A 25,540-nucleotide genomic window follows, 5' to 3' on the forward strand; every position below is an offset into this window, starting at 1 on the left:
TATTTCGGGAAACATTGGATCTACATAATTAAGAGATGTAGCAAAATTACAATTATTAGTAATTTTTTAGTGTTTAATACGTTTGAAAATTATAAAAATTTTATAAATACTTAATCACTTAACTATTATAATAGTATCATACTATAGTTACTTCTTTATTTTCTTTATTAAAGGTGAAAAAACAAGATAAAAATGTGTAATTCTTTTGCTAAATTTACACATATATTAAGTGTAAGAGCCAAAATTCTAACCTACAGTATGTGGTTACAATCTCTGTGTTCTTTGATCATAGAAACCAGTATTTCAAAATCTCCTTCACTGAGCTTTCTACCTGATTTCATCAATTATGCATGAATAGCTTGAACAAGATAACATCGTTGGATCATTGCACTGCCTTTACTCAGTTTTGTCACACAAAAGAGGCAAGTGGGAGTGAAATCTGCCTCAGACTCGTGGTCACTCAACCATGCAGGGACACTAGGGTTCTGGATGGTGGCTTGCTGTCCTCAAGCTTTGTCCAGAACTTGAAAATCGAGATCATGAACACAAAGAAGGGAACAACACACACTGGGTCTTCCTGAGCGTGGAGGATGGGAGAAAAGAAAGGAGCAGAAAAAATAACTATTGGTTACTGGGATCAATACCTGGGTGACAAAGTAATCTGTACAATGAATCCCCATTGCACAAGTTCACCTATGTAACAAACCTGCAAATGTACCCTTGGACCTAAAATAAAAGTTAAAAAATAAAAATAAATAAAACTGAGGTAGCATAATATCCTCATTAACATCTGAATTTTTTTCTAATCACAAAAGCACAAATGACACTCAGGTTAAACACATCCCATTCTATGAGTTAATCATGTTACATGACACTGTGAGTGCTCCATGAGAAATTACATGTCACAGACCAAAAACCGTACCAAACATTCAACTTACAATGAGAAGAAAACAAATTTCATCATCATGTGGCACCTCCTCATAATCCTTTTTGTCATCTGGGCTCAGCACAGCAGGAGGCAGAAGAGTTGAGCTCCCTATGTCCATTAGGTACATGGCTGAGGCAGACAGACACCTGCCCTGAGCCGGGGAGCAGACCGTTGATGATGTCTTTGATATACAGCCAAATGCTCTATGGAAGTCATCCCAGCTTGAGATATTTTGGAGCTTCTTGTTCCAGAACAGATTTTTCTACAGATGTCACACACACACGGATGCTTCCTCCCCAGTGTCTTCAGTCTGTAGGGGGACTTTGTGGACACCCCTCACTTAATAATACAACAAAACACCAGGCCATTTCCTCAGTCCTCAGCTGCAGGTGGTCTTGTTCTGGTGATGACTAATGCGAGTGATCACAAGCATGTTATATGAACCTTATAGGACCATGATCATTATAAATAATAATAGCTGATACAGCTATTAATTCAAGTGGCTTGAATACAATCATTTTCCTCGTGTGAACCTAATCTGGGAATGTTCCATACAAAATAGGTCAAGATTATAGATCAAAGTCAGTTGCTTTACTAACAGAACTTGGGGATTTAGAGTTGAGGGAAACAATGTAAAAGAAGAATTTGGAGAATTTTATACAAAAGCCATATTGGCTATAGCTGAGAATAAAAAAAAAAAATGCCCTACAGTCTAAATTCAAAGGAAAAAAAAAACATAAAGCAAACTGACACAAGAGCAGAAAATCAAACATCGCGTATTCTCACTCATAGGCAGGTGTTGAACAATGAGAACACGTGGACACAGGGAGGGGAGCACTACACACTGGGGTCCTTTGGGGGAAAATGGGGGAGGGACGGGTGGGTAGGGAGGTGGGAAGAGATAGCATGGGGAGAAATGACAGATACAGGCGAGGGGACAGAAGGCAGAAAACCACACTGCCATGTGTGTACCTATGCAACAATCTTGCATGTTCTTCATATGTACCCCAAACCTAAAGTGCAATAAAAAATGACAAAGAATTAATGAAAAAAGTTTATATTAAACTGCCTCAAAAGATAATGAGACTTTAGATCAACATAGAAGACACTGTTAAAAACTCATTATTTGTTGTTTGATTTGATGAAGTTGCTTGAAGGGATAAAAAGTACAGTTTGGGAAAAAAATTTAGAAACACAGACATTTGATGCAGGAACCCCAAAAAGAAGCTGTTGCTTTAAGCTATGTGGAATTTTGACTGCTGAGTGCTTTCTTGCTGAAAGGGAGAGTCTACAGCACTGTCTGTCAAGTGTCTGCATCCTAGTCCTGTCTCATTATTGTTAAAAAGTCTTGAGTGGGATAGGGGACAGGTGCTATTTAGGAACTATGGCATAGAGGCTCAATTCCACAGATTCTGATTTAGATGGGGAGATCTTGGACTTTAACTTACCATCAAAATGGGAAAATGCTTGTGGATGTTGCAGATGAAAATTAATATACGTTGCATATAGTAGAAATGTGGATTGATTTAAACAAGCATAGAGATTTGCCAACTGGATACTCCAAGATGGTCATAAGATCTTCCATCTTATAAATTCTTCTAATAGTATGATGTTGATAATTCCCCTATTGGACATATTAGCATATTTTCCCCACCCTTTGGAATCTTAGTGAACCTAAAATTGTGATAGAAGTAATAAGAGGTTATAAAACATCTGCCTGGTACTCTTGGGAGAAGTGTACATGGAGCCAAGCTGGAATATATAGAGATTCACAGCCTCAGCTGAGGACTCATCCTGCAGCCTGAATTGACTACCTTTGAGATGACTCCACCCCTAGCTGATATCTAACTACTTCCACATAAGAAATCCCAAGCAGAACTCTTTGTCAGCCCAGGAAACACCTACCACAGGATAGGTTGGGAAAGAAAAAGCAGAGGTAAGTAAACTTGAGATTCAGTGTTTGGACTCTTTCTACTAAGACTAAAGACAAAAGGACTGTGAGAAGGTATTGGACTTGAGTTAGCAGCTTTGATTTTTACAGAGGTATGGTATGTATGTGTGCACATATATTCCATTCTTCTCCCAGGCAGTGACTCCTTGGATTTTCTGCCTACATTTAGAACAAGGGTTGCTGTGGCCATGGGACAGGAAACTTGGCTCCACAGCTGCTTCCCTCCACTACAGCACTGTGATCTCAGCAGGTTTTATCTTCTGTGCTGCTGAGCAAATACACCTGGGAATATTCATAGTCTGTCATATGAATTACACAAGCTTTTAAAATCAATTGTTTTTTTCTCTCTCTTCTTTTTTGTCATTGTTAAATTTAGCAACTAGCACAGTGCCTGACTCAACATTAAGACTCAATATGTGTTTTCTGCAAAAATGGTAAAAATGAAATTGTATTTCATCATTCTCAGAAAAACTCAAGAATCGGAGAGGATCTATTTGTGCACTGAGCCACCCTTCATAATTATTTTAGTCGTGTTACATAGTGATCTTTTATGAACAATGTAATGAAAAGTTGAATGTGGATTATTTTAATTGTCTGAATTATTTCGTGAATTATATTGGCTGTAGGTTAATAGAAAGAGGAACATTCACTCATTTTTAGACCGAAAAAGAAAATGTGGGGACTGCTGAACCAGAGAAAGAACTGAGAGAGCACTGGATGAGAGGAGAAATGGCTAAGTGATAAAGGAACATGTGTTAAGAATACTTGCTAAGCTCTAAATAACACAGGCATGGCCTTTTGTGGAACCAGGGTGCAAAGTGGCAAAAAATGGCACCACTCCTAGCCTTCATACTCTGTACACAATACAGATTTGAAGTGACAATGCTATTGTAAACATTGGTTTAACCCTCTACAAAAATCCAGGATGTATTTGGTTTAGGAAAGGTAGAAGAGGCTGTCCCTTCTCTCCATTGTCATCTGCTGGCACTACACTGCCCTCGTGAGATTGTTATATGAAATAATGTTAATGTCTAACTATAACAAAGGACTTGAAACCCAGTTTTCTGTATAATTCTCACCCTTATCCTCCCAATACACCCCAGTGGAGCTGAAGACTGCCATTGCGATAGAAGAAGGAAACTGACCTACAGGTTATGACAAGAAGATGATAAAAAATGTGTGATACAGGCTCAGACTGACTGAATTGCTGCAGACCCCAAGTCCCATGAAGCTATAGGCACTCCCTTGCTAATCAGAATGGTGTTGCAGCAAAATATTGTTTCCAGACATGATGGGGAAATTCTGATTTGGAGACCATTGATATTAAACTGAAAACCGTATATCATTATTTAATGTGTCCATACTCTTGCATAGTACCTGGGAACCGATTATGATTTGTTACAGGTATCAAAAATAAAACATGAATGAAAATGTGAAGAAACAATTAACAATTACCCTAGAAATGTCAAGTAACAGAAAAAAATCCCTCAGGTTGTCTCTCACACTTCACCACAAGAGGGGGTACATATGAAACAGTGATCCTAGATGAAGATAGGTGCATCTCTGACAATAAAGACCAGACTTCAGGGTATTATTGTTATTACTACTTTCATTATCACAATTTCTTCACTCCATTTTAGGACTTACCCTTTTCATCCAGCAATAATTTTATATATCTTGTTTCTGCTCATTCATACAGCCGACCACACGGCCATAGGACAAATGATACCTATGGAAACTCAGAAATGACAAAACCCAAGGGTATTTAGCTGAAAACAAGTTCTCCCTGTCACATACTGTTCCTAAAATAGAGTGTAAGTCTGCAAAAATGAATTAAAAAGAAAATACATGTTAGAAAGAGTTATTTATGAGAGTCTTTCTAGCAAAGGAAAGGAGTGAGGACCAGGTTTCTCGAGTGTGGTCTAGATATCAAAGTGTTTTAAAAGGACAAGATCATGGTGTCTCTTTATCAAGGTATGAGAAATTCCAAAACCCGTAGGCCCTCCCCAGGCTAACTGTTATAGCTTTGATGACATGTAGATCAGACCCACGTTTGCTCATATCCACAGTGACCTCCTGGCTCCAGATGTAGTATTGGCATGGTCTGGCTTTCCAGAGCCTCAGAACTGCACGCAAAATCTGCCAATGACTAAAAAGACAATGAAAAACAGTGGGTTTGATTGATGCATACATCAGTTTTTTTTCTTTGAGATGGAGTGTCACTCTGTCACCCAGACTGAAGTGCAGTGACATGATCTCAGCTCACTGAAACCTATGCTTCCTGAGTTCAAGCAATTCTCCTGTCTCAGCCTCCTGAGCAGCTGCGATTACAGGTGCCCACCGTGACGCTGGACTAATTTTTGTATTTGTATTAGAAACAGGTTTTCACCATGTTGGCCAGGCTGGTCTCAAACTCCTGACCTCAAATAATCCACCTGCCTCTCCCTCCTAAATGCATATGTTTAATCAGTCTTGTATCCCAGGGATAAAGCTGACTTGATCATGGTGGATAAGCTTTTTCTGTGCTGCTGGATTCCGTTGGCCCTGTCTCACCACTCCCATTCAACATAGTATTGGAAGTTCTGGCCAGGGCAATCAGGCAAGAGAAAGAAATAAAGTATATTCAAATAAAAGGAGAGAAAGTCAAATTGTCTCTGTTTGCAGATGACATGATTCTACACTTAGAAAACCCCATCATTTCATCCCAAAATCTCCTTAAGCTGATAAGCAACTTAAGCAAAGTCTCGGGATACAAAATCAATGTGCAAAAATCACAAGCATTCGTATACACCAATAATAGACAAACAGAGAGCTAAATCATGATTGGACTTCCATTCACAATTACAACAAAGAAAATAAAATACCTAGGAACACAACTTACAAGGATGTAAAGGACCTCTTCAAGGAGAACTACAAACCACTGCTTAAGGAAATTAGAGAGGACACAAACAAATGGAAAAACATTCCATGCTTATGAGTAAGAAGGATCAATATCATGAAAATAGCCGTGCTGTCCAAAATAATTTATAGATGCAATGCTATCCCCATCAAGCTGCCATTGACCTTCACATGATTAGAAAAAACTACTTTAAATTTCATGTGGAACCAAAAAAGACCGTGTATAGCCAAGACAATCCTAAGCAAAAATAACAAAGCTGGAGGCATCATGCTACCTGACTTCAGACTACACTAAAAGGCTACAGTAACCAAAACAGCATAGTACTAGTACCAAAACAGATATATAACCAGTGGAGCAGAACTGAGGCCTCAGATATGATGCCACACATCTACAACCATCTGATCTTTGACAAACCTGACATAAACAAGCAATGGGAAAGAATTTCCTATCTAATAAATGGTGTTGGGAAAACTGATAGCCATATACAGAAAACTGAAACTAAACCACATTTCTTAAACCTTATACAAAAATTAACTCAAGATGGATTAAAGACTTAAATGTAACACTCAAAACCATAAAACCCCTAGAAGAAAACCTAGGCAATATCATTCAGAACATAGACATAGGCGAAGACTTCATGACGGAAACACCAAAAGCAATGGCAACAAAAGCCAAAATTGACAAATGGGATCTAATTAAACTAATGAACTTCTGAGCAGCAAAAGAAATTATCATCAGAGTGAACAGGCAACCTACAGAATGGGAGAAAATTTTTGCAATCTATACATCTGACAAATGGCTAACATCTAGAATCTACAAAGAACTTAAATAAACTTACAAGAGGAAAACAACCCCATTAAAAAGTGGGCAAAGGATATGAACAGACATTTCTCAAAAAAAGACATTTATGCAGCCAACAAACACATGAAAAAAAGCTCATCATTAGATCATTAGAGAAATGTAAATCAAAACCACAATGCGATACCATCTCATTCCAGTTAGAATGGCTGTCATTCAAAAGTCAGAAAATAACAAATGCTGAAGAGGATATGGAGAAATAGGAACAATTTTACACTGTTGGTGAGAGTGTAAATTAGTTCAACCATTGTGGAAGACAGTGTGGTGATTCCTCAAGGATCTAGAACCAGAAATTCCATTTGACCCAGCTGGGTTATATACCCAAAGGATTGTAAATCATTCTACTACAAAGACACCTGCACACGTATGTTTATTGCAGCACTGTTCACAATAGAAAAGACTTGGAACCAACAAAATGCCCATAAATGATAGATTGGATAAAGAAACTGTGACATATATACAGCATGGAATATTATGCAACCATAAAAAGGATGAGTTCATGTTCTTTTCAGGGACATGGATGAAGCTGGAAACCATCATTCTCAGCAAACTAACACAGGAACAGAAAGCCAAACACCACATGTTCTCACTCATAAGTGGGAGTTGAACAATGAGAACACATGGACACAGGGAGGGAAATGTAACACACTGGGACCCATCAGGAGGTATGGGGCTAGGGGAGGGATAGCATTAGGAGAAATACCTAATGTAGATGACGGGTTAATGGTTGCAGCAAACCACCATGGCACATGTATACCCATTCACAAATCTGCACATTCTGCACATGTATCCCAGAACTTAAAGTAAATATACATAAAGTGTGTGTGTGTGTGTGTGTGTGTGTGTGTGTGTGTGTGTGTATGATACCAATCCTCTTTTCCTTCCTTCAGGTCATCAACATTGCAGTGGTAGATGGCCATGATAGAAACACTTGACATTTGAGAGTGAGCATAATTTATTTAATTAGTATTCTCTATTGGAGAACAGACTTCAAGTAGAACCGAATTCTGGAAAAAAAAAAAAAAAAGTGGAGAGACTCGGATAGTGTCTGAATTCATTCATGCAGCTATAACAAACTCAAATTTATAAATAATAAATATTTGTTTCTCACAATTCTGGAATTCAGAAGTACGGGATCAAGATGCTGATAGATTCAGTGTCTGGTGAAGCTGCCTGGTGGTGCCAGAAAAGGCAAAGGAGATAAACTGAATGATGTGTCTGCACATGACCACAGAGATGGAAGGGCCAGGCAGCTCTCTGAAACCTTCTATATAAGGCCATTAATCCCGTTCATTGAGGGCAAAGTCCATGACTTAATAACTTCCGAAGGGGCTCTACCTTTTAATATCAACTTAGGCTTTAAATTCTAACATAAATTTTGGAATTTCACAAACATCTAAACCATAGCACATAGAAATAGAAAATTCCTGACAAAGTCAGCATATAACCAGATAGAAAGACTGACAGAAGCAGCTGCCTTGGTTACCTCTGACCAACACTTTCTTACAAAAAGCGTTCATTAGTAACATTCATTTATCAACACCAGTGATGATATGTTAATATTTTATAACTAAGACATGTCCCTGCTGTAATATTTTTGCCAAAAGTGAAAAATATGACTTTAATCAATAGGAAATACCAATCAATAGAACTTAAGGGACATTCTCAAAAATAACCAGTCAGTATACATCAATATTTCAAGGTATTTAAAAACAAAGACTAAAGAACTGTAAGAGATTGTAGGAAATTTAAAAAGCATGAAAACTGAATGCAATACAGGATTCTGAAATTTTATCCTAAAACATTGAAGGTAAAAATGGTAGATATATATATCAGTGGAAAGCTCAGTGAAATTCAAATATGGATTGTAACTTCGTTAATAGTTATTTGAAAAATCATTAATGTTAAAGCTATTTAAAGTACCAAAAATAAAAGTTAAAAATGCTTTTACATTCAGCAAAACTATCCTTAAAAAAAGAAAAGAAAAGAAGTCATAACTAGCATATATGTCCTATAAGAAACTCAGGAAGAAATCCTTCAGAAATCAGAATCACAGTAAATAACAATGAACAGAAATTTGAATCCATAAAACTAAATGAAGTCTTCATAAATATACTTACTTCAATTCTCATGTTGTTCATGTTCAGGAAAACCAAATCTTTGTGATAGATATCAGAGTAGCAGTTCCCTAGGTAGGTTAGAGGCAGATTGTACTAAGCACGTGGGGAATTTAAAATTATTTATATTTGTATCTGGATAGTGAATATGAGTACTTTATTTTGTTGACCAATGAACATGTTTGCACTTTACTCAGGGCACATTTTATTTTGATTTGTAAAAATAAGAGAAAACCAAAACCCTCTCAACACACATGAAGAAAGAAATAAGAAGCACCAAACATTTACAGCTTAGCCATATTAAAGGGAAGTGTAACTTGCACTGAGAAAGTGCTAAGGAAGTAAAAAATAATAATAAAAATAAAAGACATTAAACACAGTAAACATTGAAATACATTCATGTCCCAATCAGGCTGCAGAGATTGTTACCTCTACTAGTTTTTTCCGAAGCACCCAAAATATTTTGTTCCTAGGAAAGGCCCCAACACCCCCGTACATACCATGTTATTTCTACACCACTGCACCCATCAGAGGATTTGCATATTGTTCCCCAGGAAGGACCTTCCCTTGTGAGTCTCAGATAAAAGCTCAGCGCCAGCCTTGACTTCACTGATCAGGACTCCGCAGTTCTCCTTCTCACAATGAGGCTCCCTGCTCAGCTCCTGGGGCTGCTAATGCTCTGGGTCCCTGGTGAGGACAGAAGAAAGATGAGGGAGGAGAATGGGGTGGGAAGGTGAACTCTAGGGGCCACATCGCCTCCCATGTGTGTTCTGTCCTCATGGTAGATGTGCACGTTTTGTACTCCAGGATGGAGGGTGTGACTTTTATATCTGTGTGAGTAAGGCATATGAGGTTTAGATCTGTAAGAATGAGGAAGATTCCAGAATTCCTGTGCTCTGGTGAAGACTGACACAAAAAGAGAGATTGATAGAGAGAACTTCTAGAGGTTCTTATGTGCTTTGAAAATACATTTTTATTTTTAAATTATATATTACTAGGGACGGAATCAAAATATAAAAATTGATTTAGCCTGAAATAAATAAAAAGAAAAATTATTTTTAAATTGCTCTTAAAGTTTGTACATAACCTTGCACTTCTCTCTCATTATTTCAGGATCCACTGGGGATATTGTGATGACCCAGTCTCCACTCTTCATGCCCGTCACCCTTGGAAAGCCGGCCTCCATCTCCTGCAGGTCTAGTCAGAGCCTCCTGCATAGTAATGGAAACACCTATTTGAGTTGGTTTTTGCAGAAGCCAGGCCAGTCTCCAAGGCGCCTAATTTATAAGGTTTCTACCAGGGACTCTGGGGTCCCAGACAGATTCAGCGGCAGTGGGGCAGGGACAGATTTTACACTGAAAATCAGCACAGTAGAGGCTGAGGATGTTGGGGTTTATTACTGCCTACAGAGTACACGATATCCTCACACAGTGGTACAGCCCTGAACAAAAACCTTTCTGCTGGAGTGGCCCAGCTGCTCAAATGTGTTGTTTATCTGGGCAGCAGCTGAGCAGAATCTCTGTATGAGAGAGAGGAACATGTTGGAGAACTCAGGGCGACAGGTTGCATCTGAGGGTTCTGTCCCGTGAGTGCCTCAGCTGTAAGTCAGTCAAAACCTATTCACAGCTCTTTCAGCTGCAACAGCCGTGGCATGGCATACGCCGTAAGAAACCGGAAATGATCCGAGTGCCTGCACAGGTAATAGACTGCACTGAGGGAGAAGTGAAGGAAATCTCATTCCAATCCTTCCTGCCTTGTCTGCATTGGGAAATAAACAGGTTAACAGCCAGACAAGTTAGCCAGATTTGTTGCAACATTTGTTGAATACATCTTGAGGTTTAGCAGTTTTAAGTATATATTTAAGAGGATAGTATGTGGTAATATTCCAAAATTGATATTTTCAACTTTCCTAACTTCTTATTTTTCTCTTTCGCCACTTACCTTCCCACCGCATATTGATGGTGGAGAGAACCTTCGGCACAAGCTGTCATCATGAGGAGCTGGGTGAAGGCAATTAGTAAAAATCTTGGATTTCAGCTTCAAAATGGACTTTTGTAAATTCATGGGAGATAGAAAATATGAATGCTAAAATTCCTTTATTTGCTTCAATTGTGCCTTGCTGATAGAAAAGTGTAGTTTTTTTTTGTAAATTCTAAATATTAGCCCTTTGTCAGATGGGTAGCTTGCAAAATTTGTTTCCCGTTTTGTTGGTTGCTAGTTCATTCTATTGATTATTTCTTTTTATTTGCAGAAGTTCTTAAGTTTAATTAGATCCCATTTGTTGATTTTGGCTTCTGTTGCTATTGTTTTGGTGTTTTAGTCATGAAGTTCTTACCTATGCCAATGTTCTGAATGGTACTGCCTATGTTTTCTTCTAGGGTTTTTATGGTGTTAGGTCTTATGTTTAAATCTATAATCCATCTGGAGTTAATTTTTCTGTAAGGTATAAGGAATGAGTCCAGTTTCAGCTTTCAGTACACGGTTAGCCAGTTTTCTCAACACCATTTATTAAACAGGGAATCCTTTCCCCATTGCTTGTTTGTGTCAGCTTTGTCAAAGATCAGATGGTTGTAGGTGTCTGGCATTGCCTCTGAGGTCTCTGTTCTGTTCCATTGTCTGTATTTCTGTTTTGTTACCAGTACCATGCTGTTTCAATTATTGTAGCCTTATAGTATAGTTTGAAGTCAGGTAGTGTGATGCCTCCAGCTTTGTTCTTTTTGCTTAGGATTGTCTTGGCTATGTGGGCTCTTTTTTGGTTCCATGTGAAGTTTAAGGTGGTTTTTTCCAGTTCTGTGAAGAAGGTCAATGATAGTTTGATGGAGACAGCATTGAATCTATAAATTACTTTGGGCAGTATGGCCATTTTTACAATATTGATTCTTCCTAACCATGAGCATGGAATGTTTTTCCATCTGTTTGTGTCCTCTCTTATTTCCTTGAGCAGTGGTTTGTAGTTCTCCTTGAAGAGGTCCTTCATGTCCTTTGTTAGTTGTATTCCTAAGTATTTTATTCTCTTTGTAGCAATTGTGTATGGGAGTTCACTCATGATTTGGGTCTCTGTCTGTTAATGGTGTGTAGGAATGCTTGTGATTTTTGCACATTGATTTTGTATCCTGAGACTTTACTGAAGTTGCCTATCATCTTAAGGAGATTTTGGGCTGAGACGTTCGGGTCTTCTAAATACACAATCGTGTCATCTGCAAATAGAGAAAATTTGAGACAATTCCTCTTGTCCTAGTTGACAATTGAGGAATTGAGACAATTCCTCTTGTCCTAGAGGCAATTCCTCTTGTCCTAGTTGAATACCCTTTATTTCTTTTTCTTACCTGATTGCTCTGGCTAGAACTTCCAATACTATGTTGACTAGGAGTAGTGAGAGATGACACTCTTGTCTAGTGCCAGATTTCAAAGGGAATACTTCCAGTTTTTGCCCATTCAGTATGATATTGACTGTGAGTTTGTTGTAGATAGCTTTTATTATTTTGAGATACGTTCCATCGATACCTAGTTTCCTGAGAATTTTTAGCATAAAAGGCTGTTGAATTTTGTTGACGGCCTTCTCTGCATCTATTGAGATAATCACGTGGTTTTTGTCTTTGGTTCTGCTTATGTGATGGATTACATTTATAGATTTGCATATGTTGAACCGGACTTAACAAATTTACAAGAAAAAAACAAGCAACCCCATCAAAAAGTGAGCAAAGGATATGAACAGGCACTTTTCAAAAGAAGACATGTATATGGCCAACAAACATGAAAAAATGCTCATCATCACTGATCATTAGAGAAATTCAAATCAAAAGTACATTGAGATAACATCTCACACCAGTTAGAATGGTGCTCACTAAAATATCTGGAGACAACAGATGCGAGAGAGGATGTGGAGAAATAGGAACACTTTTACACTGTTGGTGGGAGTGTAAATTAGTGCAACCATTGTGGAAGACAGTGTGGCAATTCCTCAAGGATCTAGAAATAGAAATACCATTTGACCCAGCAATCCCATTACTGGGTATATACTCAAAGGTTTATAAATCATTCTATTATAAAGATACATGCATACATATGTTCACTGTGGCACTGTTCACAATAGCAAAGACTTGGAACCAACCCAAATGGCCATCAAGGATAGACTTGATAAAGAAAATGTGGCACATATACACCATGGAATACCATGCAGCCATAAAAAGGATGAGTTCATGTCCTTTGCAGGGACATGGATGAATCTGCAAACCATCATTCTCATCAAACTGACACAAGAACAGAAAACCAAACACTGTATATTCTCACTCATAAATGAGTGTTGAACAATGAGAACACCTGTACACAGGGAGGGGAACATCACACACTGAGGTTTGTGGTGGAGGGAGCGGGAGGCTAGGGTAGTGATCACAGGGGATGGGGAGGTTGGGGAGGGATGACATTAGGATAAATACCTAATGTAGGTAAGGGAGGATGGAGGCAGCAAACCACCATGGCATGTGTATACCTATGTAGTAATCCTGCAAGATCTGCACATGTACCCCAGAAATTAAAGTGTAATTTTTTAAAAAGCCAAAAAAATAAGAAAAGATTAGTTTTTGAAATTTTAAAAGTCAAGTTTCATAAATAGAAATTTAAAGTGAAGACATAGGTCACGGAATTTACCTCATAGACCACTAAAATAACATGGAATGATGTGAGATTTCTTTCCCCAAAATGTAAGAGTTTGAGGACAGTAAGCAGACTTCAGGAGTGGGAACATGAATAAAGGATAGTGGAGGTCAACTATGGTCCAATAACCTGCTCTTCAGCTTACATTAGGTACATTGTGGATGTCAGTGACTACTGGGGGTTGATGATATGAACCCAGAAAGGAGCCCAAATGTGTTTCTTATGAAGAATCACAGAGCAGAAAGAATCACTGCCTGGCTCCATAAGTCAAGACTGCACCACTGCAAGTTTCAAGGAAAATTAGTTCATCAAGAATGATTTTTAGTTCTGCAATCATCAAATGTTTATTGAAGTTCCTGTGCAAACAGACCTGAGGTTATGTGACTTAATCACAGTCAAACTAAAATAACCCTGCAGATGCCATGTGGTTGGGTTTGAGAACACGAATCATGCAGTGACATGCTAACCTGAAGTTCCAATAGTGCCTACATCGATTGGGGAGCAGTAACAATGACGACCACTCCATTGATCATTCAGACATGTACTAAGAATGGTCTGCGCAGAATTTATCAACAACAAAAACTCCATGAGTCCTGTGTATGGGGAGTTTCTGCCTTTCTGAGCCAGCACCAATAGACTACGTATGCACTTAAACCACAGCCAGTGTCCATGGAAAACACTGTCTGTGAATAGAGGCTGCCTTGTGCAACCAAAGCAGCACAGCCAGATTCTCCTGTCACAGATGGGTTCCTCTGCCTGTGCCACAGTAGAACATGGGTCCAAATGCCAACTTGGCAAATATGGCAGGGGAACAAAAAGTCAGTTAAGTCAGCTCAAACAGAAAGGTTTTTCTCACTCTGGAATTTTAGATTACCTAGGCCTCATTCTGTCCACTGTTCTCTGATGTTATAATTTTATAAATTTTGTATTTTGTTTTTTTTTTAATTTTTTGCATCTTTTGCAGTGGTGACTTTGGAGCTTTTAACCGTAATACTATTGAACCTGGGAGTGGAGATAACTTTTTCAACTAAATAATGTTTTAGAAATGGCAATTTTGGTATTAAATTGTCATGAAAAGAATAAATGGTTTTCAATATATAAGTACATGCATTATTTTTACACAATGCAGTCATTACATGAAAATAAACCTCATTCCTATCTTCAAGTAATAATTGTATAGAAACATAGTTTGCATGGATGCCATTTAAAATAATGCTTTAAAAGTATTTCAAAACTAATCATAACATGATATGATCAAAGTAAAGGGGCATTTGAATCAACAAGACAACATACTCTTTTTCTGTTAAGGAAGTAAACCACATTAAAAATGACAGTGTATTCCAAAAAATGCATTGTGTGGTGAGGGAAGTTAAAATTGAATTTCTGAGGAGAAATATCCAGAAAAAATAGATTATGGCAAAAAGTGCATAGCGTAGGCAAAGAATGACAAAACTTCAAAGTATTTTTCTGTATATCTTTAAAAGTGGAGACATACATCCATTCAAAATTTGAATGATTACATATTCACAATCACTTCCGTGGGGCCTGGAGATACTGCACATATGACAGTTAGCAAGACACTCACTGGGACTCTGCATTGTGTGATGGCCCCACAAACAAATCTCTCAAGAAGGCTCAGCCTCTCAGTACAGCAGGAGCTGCTGGGGTACCCAGAGGACATGTCCACACCAGATGGGCTCAGTTAGAGATGGCTGGAGAGCCTTCCAGAAAGAGGCCATGAGGTTTCAGTCACAAGCACTGGCTCCTCTTCTGTGTAAACATGGCCAGAGCCCTCCAGGACAACTCTTAGAGCTTCTCCCTTTCTCTCCAATTAGGGCACTGACACCCCACAGACTTTCCAGGAAGTGGTTGTCATGTCCTCCCTGGAACAGCCACTAAAGATCCCTACTGCTCTCATGTATGCAGGGACACTCAGTCACATCACCAGGAGGGGACCCTAGTGTATCCTGACATCACCTGCTGCCACTGATGACTTCCAGGGCACTTATTTCTCCCTTTACAAAGTGACCCTAACTTTGACCAACCATCAGGAAAATGGAAAGCTGCCTGCAATGCATGATTTTGGCCATGGAGCAAATCAAAGCTCATGGGAGTCTCAAACATGTACATCACATAAGAACATTTTCTGATAATACTATTTGGACCTTTCTTTCTTTCAGTTCTGGAACTAATGGAGAGTATTTTTTGAACTCTTACGAACACTTACTATATATATGTAGTAGGAAGTAACTACTTTTGGCTACCGATTCATTTTGTTTGCTTGTTTCAGGCCATGATGTGGCATGTTAAAATACTGAAAACAAAGATACATTTTAGAATTAGGCATACTATGCATTGGCTCTTGCCATACCACTGTAACCACCAGGGGGTGCATATTGTCCCTTAGGAAGGACCTTCCCCTGTATGTCTGGGATGAAAGCTCAGCTGTATCCTTGCTTTGACTGATCAGGGCTGCGCAATTCACCTTCTCACAGTGATGTTCTCTGCTCAGCTCCTGGGGTTGCTAATGCTCTGTGTCCCTGGTAAGGACAGAAGGAGATGAGAGAGGAGAATGGGGTGGGGGGTTGAGCTTGGTGGGCCCCACTGCCTCCCACGTGTGTTCTGTTCACATGTTAGATGTGTGTGTCTTTTGCTCCAGAAAAAATGTGTGAGGGCACTTTTATATGTGAAAGAGTGAGGAAGATTCCAGAAAAAGCAAGGATGGGTGCTCTAGTGCAGACTCTGACATAGAAAGAGGAGGATAACACAAGTGACTTCCATAGGGCAACTTTGGTCTTCAAAATAACTGATTTTATTTGAAATTAATTTTTTTTCGGTGCAGAATCAAAATTACACACACACTCCAATACAATTATTTAGCATTAAATATATTACTGTAGAGACATTATGCAAATGTCTCATAATGATTTATATAACCTTGTACTTCTTTTTTATACTACTTTAAGATCCAATGGGGATATTGTAATGACCCAGCCTCCACTTTCCCCGCCCGTCAGCCCTGGAGAGCCAGCCTCCATCTCCTGCAAGTCTAGAGCCTCCTACATAGTAATACACCTATTTGTATTGGTACCTGCAGAAACCAGGCCAATCTCCACAGCTCCTAATCTATAGAACTTCCAGTCAATTTTTTGCTCTCCCAGACAGGTTCTCTCCAATCGGAGAAAAGAGTAGACCAATCATCCCCAGATATATCGCAGGAGTAGTTTCAACATTTGGAAGCTGACCTATATACTATGTTTAAATAGGCATTTGTGATATAACCTGAAATGCATCTGGACAAGGAGAACTTCCCTAATTATCGAGTCACTAAAGACTTCCAGCCCTGTGTGATGTGCCACATAACCATGAGTTTGCAGTGGTTGTAGATCAGGGACAGATTTTGTGCTTAAAATCAGCAGGGTGAAGGCTGAGGATATTAGCAGTTATGACTGCCACCACACTCCTCTACATCTTCCCACAATGGTTCAATCTCAAACAAAAGCCTCCCTGCTTGGATTGTCCCAGCTGCCCAAATTGGTTCCTTCGCTGAGGAGCAGACATAGTATATTCCCTAAATCTGTGTAAGAGGAAGATGTAGGTGAAATCAGGGAAGTAGTATGAAGCCCTACCTCAGGTATCACACAAAAGATCACACCAGCAGTCGCGCCTTAGTATGGGCAGAACTTACAGAAGACACAGGTGCCTTCTGAGCCAGGAGACAGGAGGAAGGGAGAGTTGACTTCCCTCATCTCAATCCTCTCTCCTTTGCATACATTTGTCAGGTAGATGTTTTCAGCCCAACAGTCACACGACTGAGGTTGATTCATGACAACATAGTACTGGTACGTTTTTGGTATTGTTTGGCTTAGCAGTTACTAGTATAAATTTAATGGGCTATTTGGTGGTGTTAACACACTACCTTTTTCCCTTCCACCAGTTTTACCCTACGCTTGTTCTTGGCACACATTCTCCTCCAGGACTGGAGCACGCACAGGGTCTTATGTTACTATTCTTAGGGAAGTAACAGAGAAAAGTGATTCACATTCTTTCTACTGAACCAGGCTGTGATGCCCTGGGCCAAGTTGAAAATGTGGAAAATAAGAGTTTAAATATTTTTTCAAAGTTTTAGCTGGATCTAAGGTACTTCTCCATGAACCAGTCCTGCAGCTGTGCCAGCCTGCTGCATCCCCTGCTGATTTGCATGTTCCCAGAGCACAACCTCCTGCCCTGAAGACTCACTAATAGGTTAGTCACACCCTGTGCAGGAGTCAGTCCCGGACAGGGCACAGCATGGACATGAGGACCCCTTCTCAGCTCCTGGGGCTCCTGCTGCTCTGACTCCCAGGTGAGGAAGGAGAACACTAGGAATTTACTCAGCCAGTGTGCTCGGTATTGCCTGGCCATTCAGGGAAATCGTCTTATAAATAATTGTGTGAATATTTGTTTCTATGTTTGTAGTCCCAGGAGTTAGATGTGACATCCAGATCACCCAGTCTCCATCCTCCCTGACTGCATCTGTAGGAGACAGAGTCACCATCTCTTGCTGGGTGAGTCAGGGCATTAGCATCATTTAAGCCAGTATCAGCAGAAACTAGGGAATCCTCCTAAGGCCCTGATCTATGCTTCAAGTTTGCAATCTTGGTCCCATTACAGTTTGTTGGCAATGGGTCTGGGACACACTTTGCTCTCACCATCAGAAGCCTGCAACTTGAAAATGTTATAACTTATTCCTGTCTACAGACTTATAGTAGCCCTCCTACAGTGTTACAAATGGTAAAGTAAATCCCTAGGGAGGCAGAATTGTTCCTGTCCCTTCACTGGACATATATATATATATATATATATATACACACACACAGACTTTCATATTGAAATGTGATCCTCAACGTAGGTGGTGGGATCCAGTGGAAGGTGTTTGGGTCATGAGAGCAGATCCCTCATGAATGGTTTTGTGCCCTTCCAAAGGTAATGAGTTTGTTTTCACGCCATTAGTTCACTCCAGAGCTGGTTGTTTTAAAGAGCGTGGCATGTCCTCCTCTCTTTCTTGCTCCCTCTCTCACCATTTGACGTTCCTGCTTTTATTCCCCTTGTGCTACAACTAAAAGCTTCCTGAGGCCTCATCAGAAGCTAAATAAGTACTGGTTACATGTTTGTACAGCCTGTACAACCATAAGTAAAATAAACATCTTTTCCTCATAAATTACCCAGTCTCAGGTAATACTTCATAGCAATGCAAGATAAACAGATACATACATTACATACATCTGCCCCCACACGTTTGTTTATATATATATATATATATATATATATATATATATATATATATACACACACATATGAAATATGTATGTTTATATATATAAACAAATGTATATCTATATGTATAAAACAAAAGGGATAAAATCAATAACCTCAGCTTCCATTTATGAAACCACAGAAAGAGGAGTGATTTAAGTCAAAGGATTTAAAACTTGAAGAAAATAAATAGTAAATAGGAGAGCAAAAATCCATAAAATTGAAAACAGAAAAACAATAGTAAACACAAAGGAAACCAAAATCTGGTTCTTTGGAATGAACTATGTTGCAAGTGTTTGGAGAATTTTAGATGATCTTTTCAAGACTTAGTTCTAGTTTGATTCCTCTGTGGTCAGAGAACACACTTATTAGTACTTTAATTGTTTTAAATGTGTTGAGGTGTTTTACGGGCAGCCTATAGCCTATCTTGGTACATGTTTTGTGAACACTTGAAAAATATTTGAATTCTGCTACTGTTGTTTAGAGTGTTCTAAAAACACTGGGCAGGTCAGTTAGATCCTGTGGGTAGGTGCTGCTGTTGAGTGCTTCTTTATTCTTGCCAATTTCTATCTAGTGGTACTATCAATTATTGAGAACGGAAATCAAAGTCTCCAAGACTAACTGTTTTGTTAGTTTTCACTATGTGCATATTTTGCTCTGCTGCTTGGTGCATAGATATTAAGAATTGCTCTGTCTTCTTTTAGAAATGACTCTTTTATCCATTATATAATATGGCTTCTGTTCTTGGTAACTTTCCCTTACTCTATAGCATACTTTATCTGATATTATTGTTAGCCACTCTTGATCTTCTTTTATTAATATTAGTATGGTAGATAGATAGATAGATAGATAGATAGATAGATAGATAGATATTTTCTTTTTATAGTCAACCTACTTATAGTGTTATATTTGATATGCATGTCTTATAGATAACATGTTGTGTTGTATTTGATATTTCTGTCTTACAGATAACATACAGTTGTGATTATTCTTACAGATTCATCAATGTCTGTCTCTTTTCAAATTTCATGATTTGTGTATTTAATGTTATTATCAATATGTTAAGACGGAAGCCTGAACTCTGGGGTTGGTTTTGTGAATTTGAGGACTTCTTAATTTTTCTTACATTCGTGAAAAATAGTTTTGCTAGTCAAAAAATTCTATGCTGGTAGAGCTTTTCTTTCAGTAATTAAAAAGTGTCATTTGCTTCTGGCCTTCAAAGTTTCTGAGGAGAAATATTCTGTCATTGGTTTTCCTCTAAAGATAAGCAGTAATTTTTCTCTCTGCTATTAAGATTATTCTTTTTGTTTAGTTTTTAGAGCTTTGAATGTGATGTGTCTTAGCATAGATTTCTTCTTATTTATCCTGTGTTTATCCACTTTCTTTTTAGTCTATTTTCGAACTGTTGTTTAGATTGGGCATTTCACTTTCTATTTCGCAGATTCTTTCTTTTGACTGCTTAATTCTGCTATTAGGACATCTACTGAACCTGTTGATTATGGTGATTATATCTTTCAGTTCTAAACGTTTCATTTCTTGGCTATATTTTGTATTTTCTTCTTGATGCTTTCTATTATTTCATTTGGTTCAAGCATGTTTGCAATTGTTTACTGATGCATTTTTATGATGGCAGCTTTAAAATCCTTTCAAGATCATTTTTACATATCTATTATGCAGAGGTTAACATTTTTACGTATCTGTTATGTAGAGGTTATCATTTTTACATATCGATTATATAGCAGTTACTATCTACTTATTGACTTTTCTCATTCAACTTAAAGTTTCCTGGATTTGGTATGAAGCGTGCTTCTTGACTGATAGCTGGACATTTTGGATGTTGTGTTATGATATTTTGAATATCTAACAAGTTCTCAGTTCATGTCACTGCTGTGGCTGCTGGACTGGAAAGATGCAGAGATTCAATCAGATAAACGATTTGCTATTCTGCTTGTACTACAAATACCTAGGGTGATTTTCATACATGCAGCTACCTGAATGGTAGTCAATATTTTTAATCAATTAGGCTAGGTAGTGCAGGCAAAAATAATTTTAAAATATTTCCATTTGATTTTGATATGGGGCTAGGGTTACCCTGAAAAAGATAATTGGTAGTTTCCAAATGTGAAACTGAAAATGAGTATGTATGACAAATGTTGCTCAGTGAAGTATATTATAAGGACACAAAGCTGAAAATTTTAGCATTCATTTGTTGAGCCCTGGAGTCTCCTTTTTTATAAGAACTCCTTCGGGAAGAGCTGGAGCCGTAGCTCAGGCATGCATTAGTACCGGGCTTACTTAAAAATATTTTCCCTTTCCTACCTCCTTGTAATTGTTTCCAATTTTACCTTATATTAACGTGAGGACAGTCACCATCTGATTATGACATGTGTTCTTCACTGTCCCTCAGTTCAGACATATTCCCAGACATTCTCCTCCTATTACCAAATAAGTGACAGAAAATGATCACTTCATATTAACTTTATTATTTAACTTTACTGAAATAGGTAATTATTTGGTTGTCTTCTTGTCTTCTGCCATGAGAAACCCTGCATTTCCATAGCTTTAGGTTTAGCTTTGGGATCTCCCATAGTATTTCCAAGTAGAATCATCTATTACCGAGTATCAGGCCCTGTAGTGAGCAGGGTCTAAAACTGCACGACTTGAAACATGTATCCCCCAGCTGATTAGAAAAGCTACTCCTTTTGCCCCTTTGCTTCCTGAATCTTTCATTAATGCTATCATGGTCATCTGTTTAAAGATTCATCATTGCTTGAAGGAGAGCATTTAAAGTTTGCAGAATGTTCTATCCAAGTGGACTTCTTCAGATACTGTATTTGGTAGGACCAACGGATGCCATAATCATGTGCCTATAATTTCAATTTCCCCCAACTATGTTGGACCCTTGTTCTCGAAGATTCCCATATCAGTAAAATGTACACTCTCCGAGCACTGGGATAGCTAATTATCTGTGGGTTGGAAAAGCAGACATATACCTAGAATGCAGAAGAATCCTAGTGAAGATGCATCTGCTTTCAGGGGAAAGTGATCCAATTTCCCTCATTGCCGTCCACTTACTGATGTTATTTGTCTCTGCTGCTGAGAAGTCAGATACCCAGAAGTGCAATAGTTGGCTCAACACAGGTGGAGATGGTTATGGTGATACATGATTCATATCACTATGGAAGTAGATAGCTCTCAACCAGGCCACCATGGCTACTTTGTTTAGGAATGTGTTATACAAATACTGTTAAAGTTAAGAGAGAAAATTGAGTACAATTCATCGGCTTAGAGATGGATGAGTATGGATGGCTTTCAGTATGGATGGTTGTGGCAGATATTCGCTGTTGTGCTAGCATAATTCTCCCTCGCACAAGTGCATTCCCACGCCTCTTCTCTAGAGCTTCTTATCTCTGATACTACAATCTTCCTTTCCAAGACCTTGGCCAACCAGCTATTTGGAAATCCATATGTATACCTGACTCCAGACACTTCTCTATCTATACTAATTTGATGAACAAATGCTCTGCTCAGATATAAGATAACTCAAGGTAATATTTCACAGCCACCCATGATAATTGCATAGGGTGGGCACAGTTCACATTTACTTGCACAAATATATGATGCCAAGCCATTCAGAAGAAAGCCCCGCTTGTTCTCATTGTTGTTTTGATTTTCTTTGTTTTTGTTTGTTTTCTTTTTCTTTTTTGTATTCTCTCTCTGACATTAGCTGATCAGGAAAACCCATGATGTCAGTGAGCTGACGCAGAGGTGCTAGGCTGAGAGAGAAAAGTGATAAAGGGAACTGGAACATCTGTCTATGGAAATGAGGCATGCCTTCTGAATCTGCTTGAACCCAGTCCCTAAAGTACGATCTGCATCCTAATATTGAATCATACTGAGCCTCACCTGACCTTAAAATTGGTGAGAGTGACATTCTCAGTTCATGAGGGGCAACTTAGTCACTTAATTATTTAGTCAAACAGTCAATTACTCATGGGCATGTCTACAAGGATCTTGTGATATTTTGAGAGTTGAATTTTGAGCAGTGAATTGTTTGTGTGTTGTTTGATTATTTGCAGGGGGCATTTCAGGATCTTACTCAAGAACTGTAGAGATTTTTTTCTATGACTCTCTTTTGGGGCTTACACGAAAGTTCACAGAGTGTCTTCATCTAATACAGATCATCTAGCACCAGGCAATGTGCTGGACCACATGACCCAAGTGACAGAGGCATTTGGATTAAAACTTAAACTTACTACAGAATCTTTTCTTTCTCAGAATTCATTCAAAAATAACAGCCTTCCAAGTTAGCTGATAAATGGGATGATGCAGTAAACTCAAGTGCAAAGTGTGTTGTGTCAACACTCTGGGATGGCCTAGCCAACACTGCGCTTCGGTCCTAGTGGTTTGAAGTACAAGGTGCAATTATTTTTTCTTAGTTTGAAGGGGATGAGCCAGCATGGCTCATACCCCTTTTATAAACACTTGATATCTTCACTAATGTGACAAGCCCTTGATTTTGGGGGGGGCTTGCATCCCACCCTCTAGAGCACATGTGTTTTCACGAGAAATTCAGAGTCCTTAAAATGTTCAGCTCATCACATCTAATTACCATGATGTCATCAATGTAGTATTACATGGAGTAATGCTTTGTGGAACATTCACAAAGCTTTTTCATCCTACAGTGTGACAGAGAGCAGGAGAGTTAACATAGCCCTGGGCCGAAACTGAGGTTGTGAGCTTCTGTTCACCGCAGATGACCGCAGACCTCTCAGATCGCCGTGGACTCTGGCTTCGCTCTGCAGCTGGGCCCTGGGTCTGGGCAAGCCGTGCCAGAGCCTCAGCAGCGCTTATCCGCAGGGGCCAGCAGAGGGCGCTTCACACACGCATGGAAGGAGCAGGAAGGGCGCTCTTCTGTCAACAGTGATTTCTGTGTGTTTAAACCGACAGAACACCCCCATAATTTGCATGTATCTTCCCTCTTACATGTGAAGAGTCCCTGCCTCTCGTGTCTTAAAAGAGACTGTCTGGAATGTGGTATGAGCAAAACTGACAAGTCAAGGCAGGAAGATGTCGCCATCACAACTCATTGGGTTTCTGCTGCTCTGGGTTCCAGGTGAGACTATGTCCACAAACTAGGTGGGGATATTATTTCAATTTGTAATTTCTTTCACTGGGAACCCTGCTATGTGTGAATTTTGGCTTGATTTTAAAGTCCTAATTTTAAAAATGCAAGGCATATTCTTTCTTCAAGTCTAGCAGGATTAGAGGTGATTTTCATACACAAATATTTATGTTGTACTGATGTTTGCTGTATATTTTCAGCCTCCAGGGGTGAAATTGTGCTGACTCAGTCTCCAGCCTTTCTATCTGTGACTCCAGGGGAGAAAGTCACCATCACCTGCCAGGCCAGTCAGGGCATTAGCAATAACTTACACTGGTACCAGCAGAAACCAGACTAGGCTCCAAAGCTCCTCATCAAGTATGCTTCCCAGTCCATCTCAGGGGTCCCCTCGAGGTTCAGTGGCAGTGGATCTGGGACAGATTTCACTCTCACCATCAATAGCCTGGAAGCTGAAGATGCTGCAACGTATTACTGCCAGCAGGGTAATCAGTGGCCTATCACTGTGTTACAACCCAGAACAAAAACTAGCTCAGCCTGGCTAATCAGAGAAACTGGACGGAACCCTGTAACACTTCTGGTGGTTGCAGGTGCTTCTGGGGCAATGAGTTAACCAATACAATGAAGTGTGGCTCGCCCAGCAAAGCGGAAAACAGAGTCACTGCTGCATACTTTCATCTTTTTAAAAAATATATTTTAGGCCGGGCGCGGTGGCTCAAGCCTGTAATCCCAGCACTTTGGGAGGCCGAGGCGGGTGGATCACGAGGTCGAGAGATCGAGACCATCCTGGTCAACATGGTGAAACCCCGTCTCTACTAAAAATATAAAAAATTAGCTGGGCATGGTGGCTCGTGCCTGTAATTCCAGCCACTCAGGAGGCTGAGGCAGGAGGATTGCCTGAACCCAGGAGACGGAGGTTGCGGTGAGCCGAGATCGCGCCATTGCACTCCAGCCTGGGTAACAAGAGCGAAACTCCGTCTTAAAAAAAAAAAAATATATATATATATATATATATATATATATATATACATTTTTATATATATAATACATATATATACGTATATATATATATATATATATATATATACGTATTTTATATATATATTATGTATTTGAGTAGTTTGGGGAGTATAGGTGGTTTTAAGCTACATGGATACGTTATTTAATGGCGATTTCTGAGATTCTGGTGCACCTGTTACCCGAGCAGTGTGTGCTATGCCCAGTGTGTTCTTTTATCCCTCACATCCCCTTCTATCCTTCCTCCTCAGCCCCCAAAGTCTGTTATATCATTCTCATGCCTTTGCATCCTCATAGCTTAGCTTCTACTTATAAATGAGAACATATGATTATTGGTTTTTATTCCTAAGTTACTTCACTTAGAATAATGGCCTCCAGCTTTATCCATGTTGCTGCAAAGGTCATTATTTTGTTCTGTATTATGGCTAAGTAGTAGTCTGTGGTATATCTACACCATATTTTCTTTATCCATTCGTTGCTTGATTGGCACTTATGCTGGTTCTATATTTTTACAACCGAGAATTGTGCTGGAATAAACATGCGTGTGCATATGCCTTTTTCATATCATGACTTTTTTCTCAGGGTACATAAGAAAAATAAGAGTGGGATTGCTGGACCGAATGGTATTTCTACTTTTAGTTCTTTAATGAAACTCTACACTGTTTTCCATAATGGTTGTACTATGTACACCACATCCATG

At 39.0% G+C, this 25,540-nt stretch overlaps 1 pseudogene and 1 gene segment (V, D, J or C); both read left to right on the top strand.

The window, feature by feature from the left end:
• Positions 1-9,355: 9,355 nt before the first annotated feature.
• The window catches only part of LOC101031654 (immunoglobulin kappa variable 2-30-like), a 241,671-nt gene continuing 225,486 nt past the window's right edge, over positions 9,356-25,540 (top strand). Inside the window, 2 exon segments of the V gene segment in view lie at positions 9,356-9,443; positions 9,867-10,176. Coding sequence covers positions 9,395-9,443; positions 9,867-10,176 — 359 coding nt within the window.
• LOC101029120 (uncharacterized) lies at positions 17,697-24,436 on the top strand (annotated as a pseudogene).

Source organism: Saimiri boliviensis, chromosome 1 (assembly GCF_048565385.1).
Source record: "Saimiri boliviensis isolate mSaiBol1 chromosome 1, mSaiBol1.pri, whole genome shotgun sequence".
In the NCBI taxonomy this organism is placed as follows: Eukaryota; Metazoa; Chordata; class Mammalia; order Primates; family Cebidae; genus Saimiri; species Saimiri boliviensis.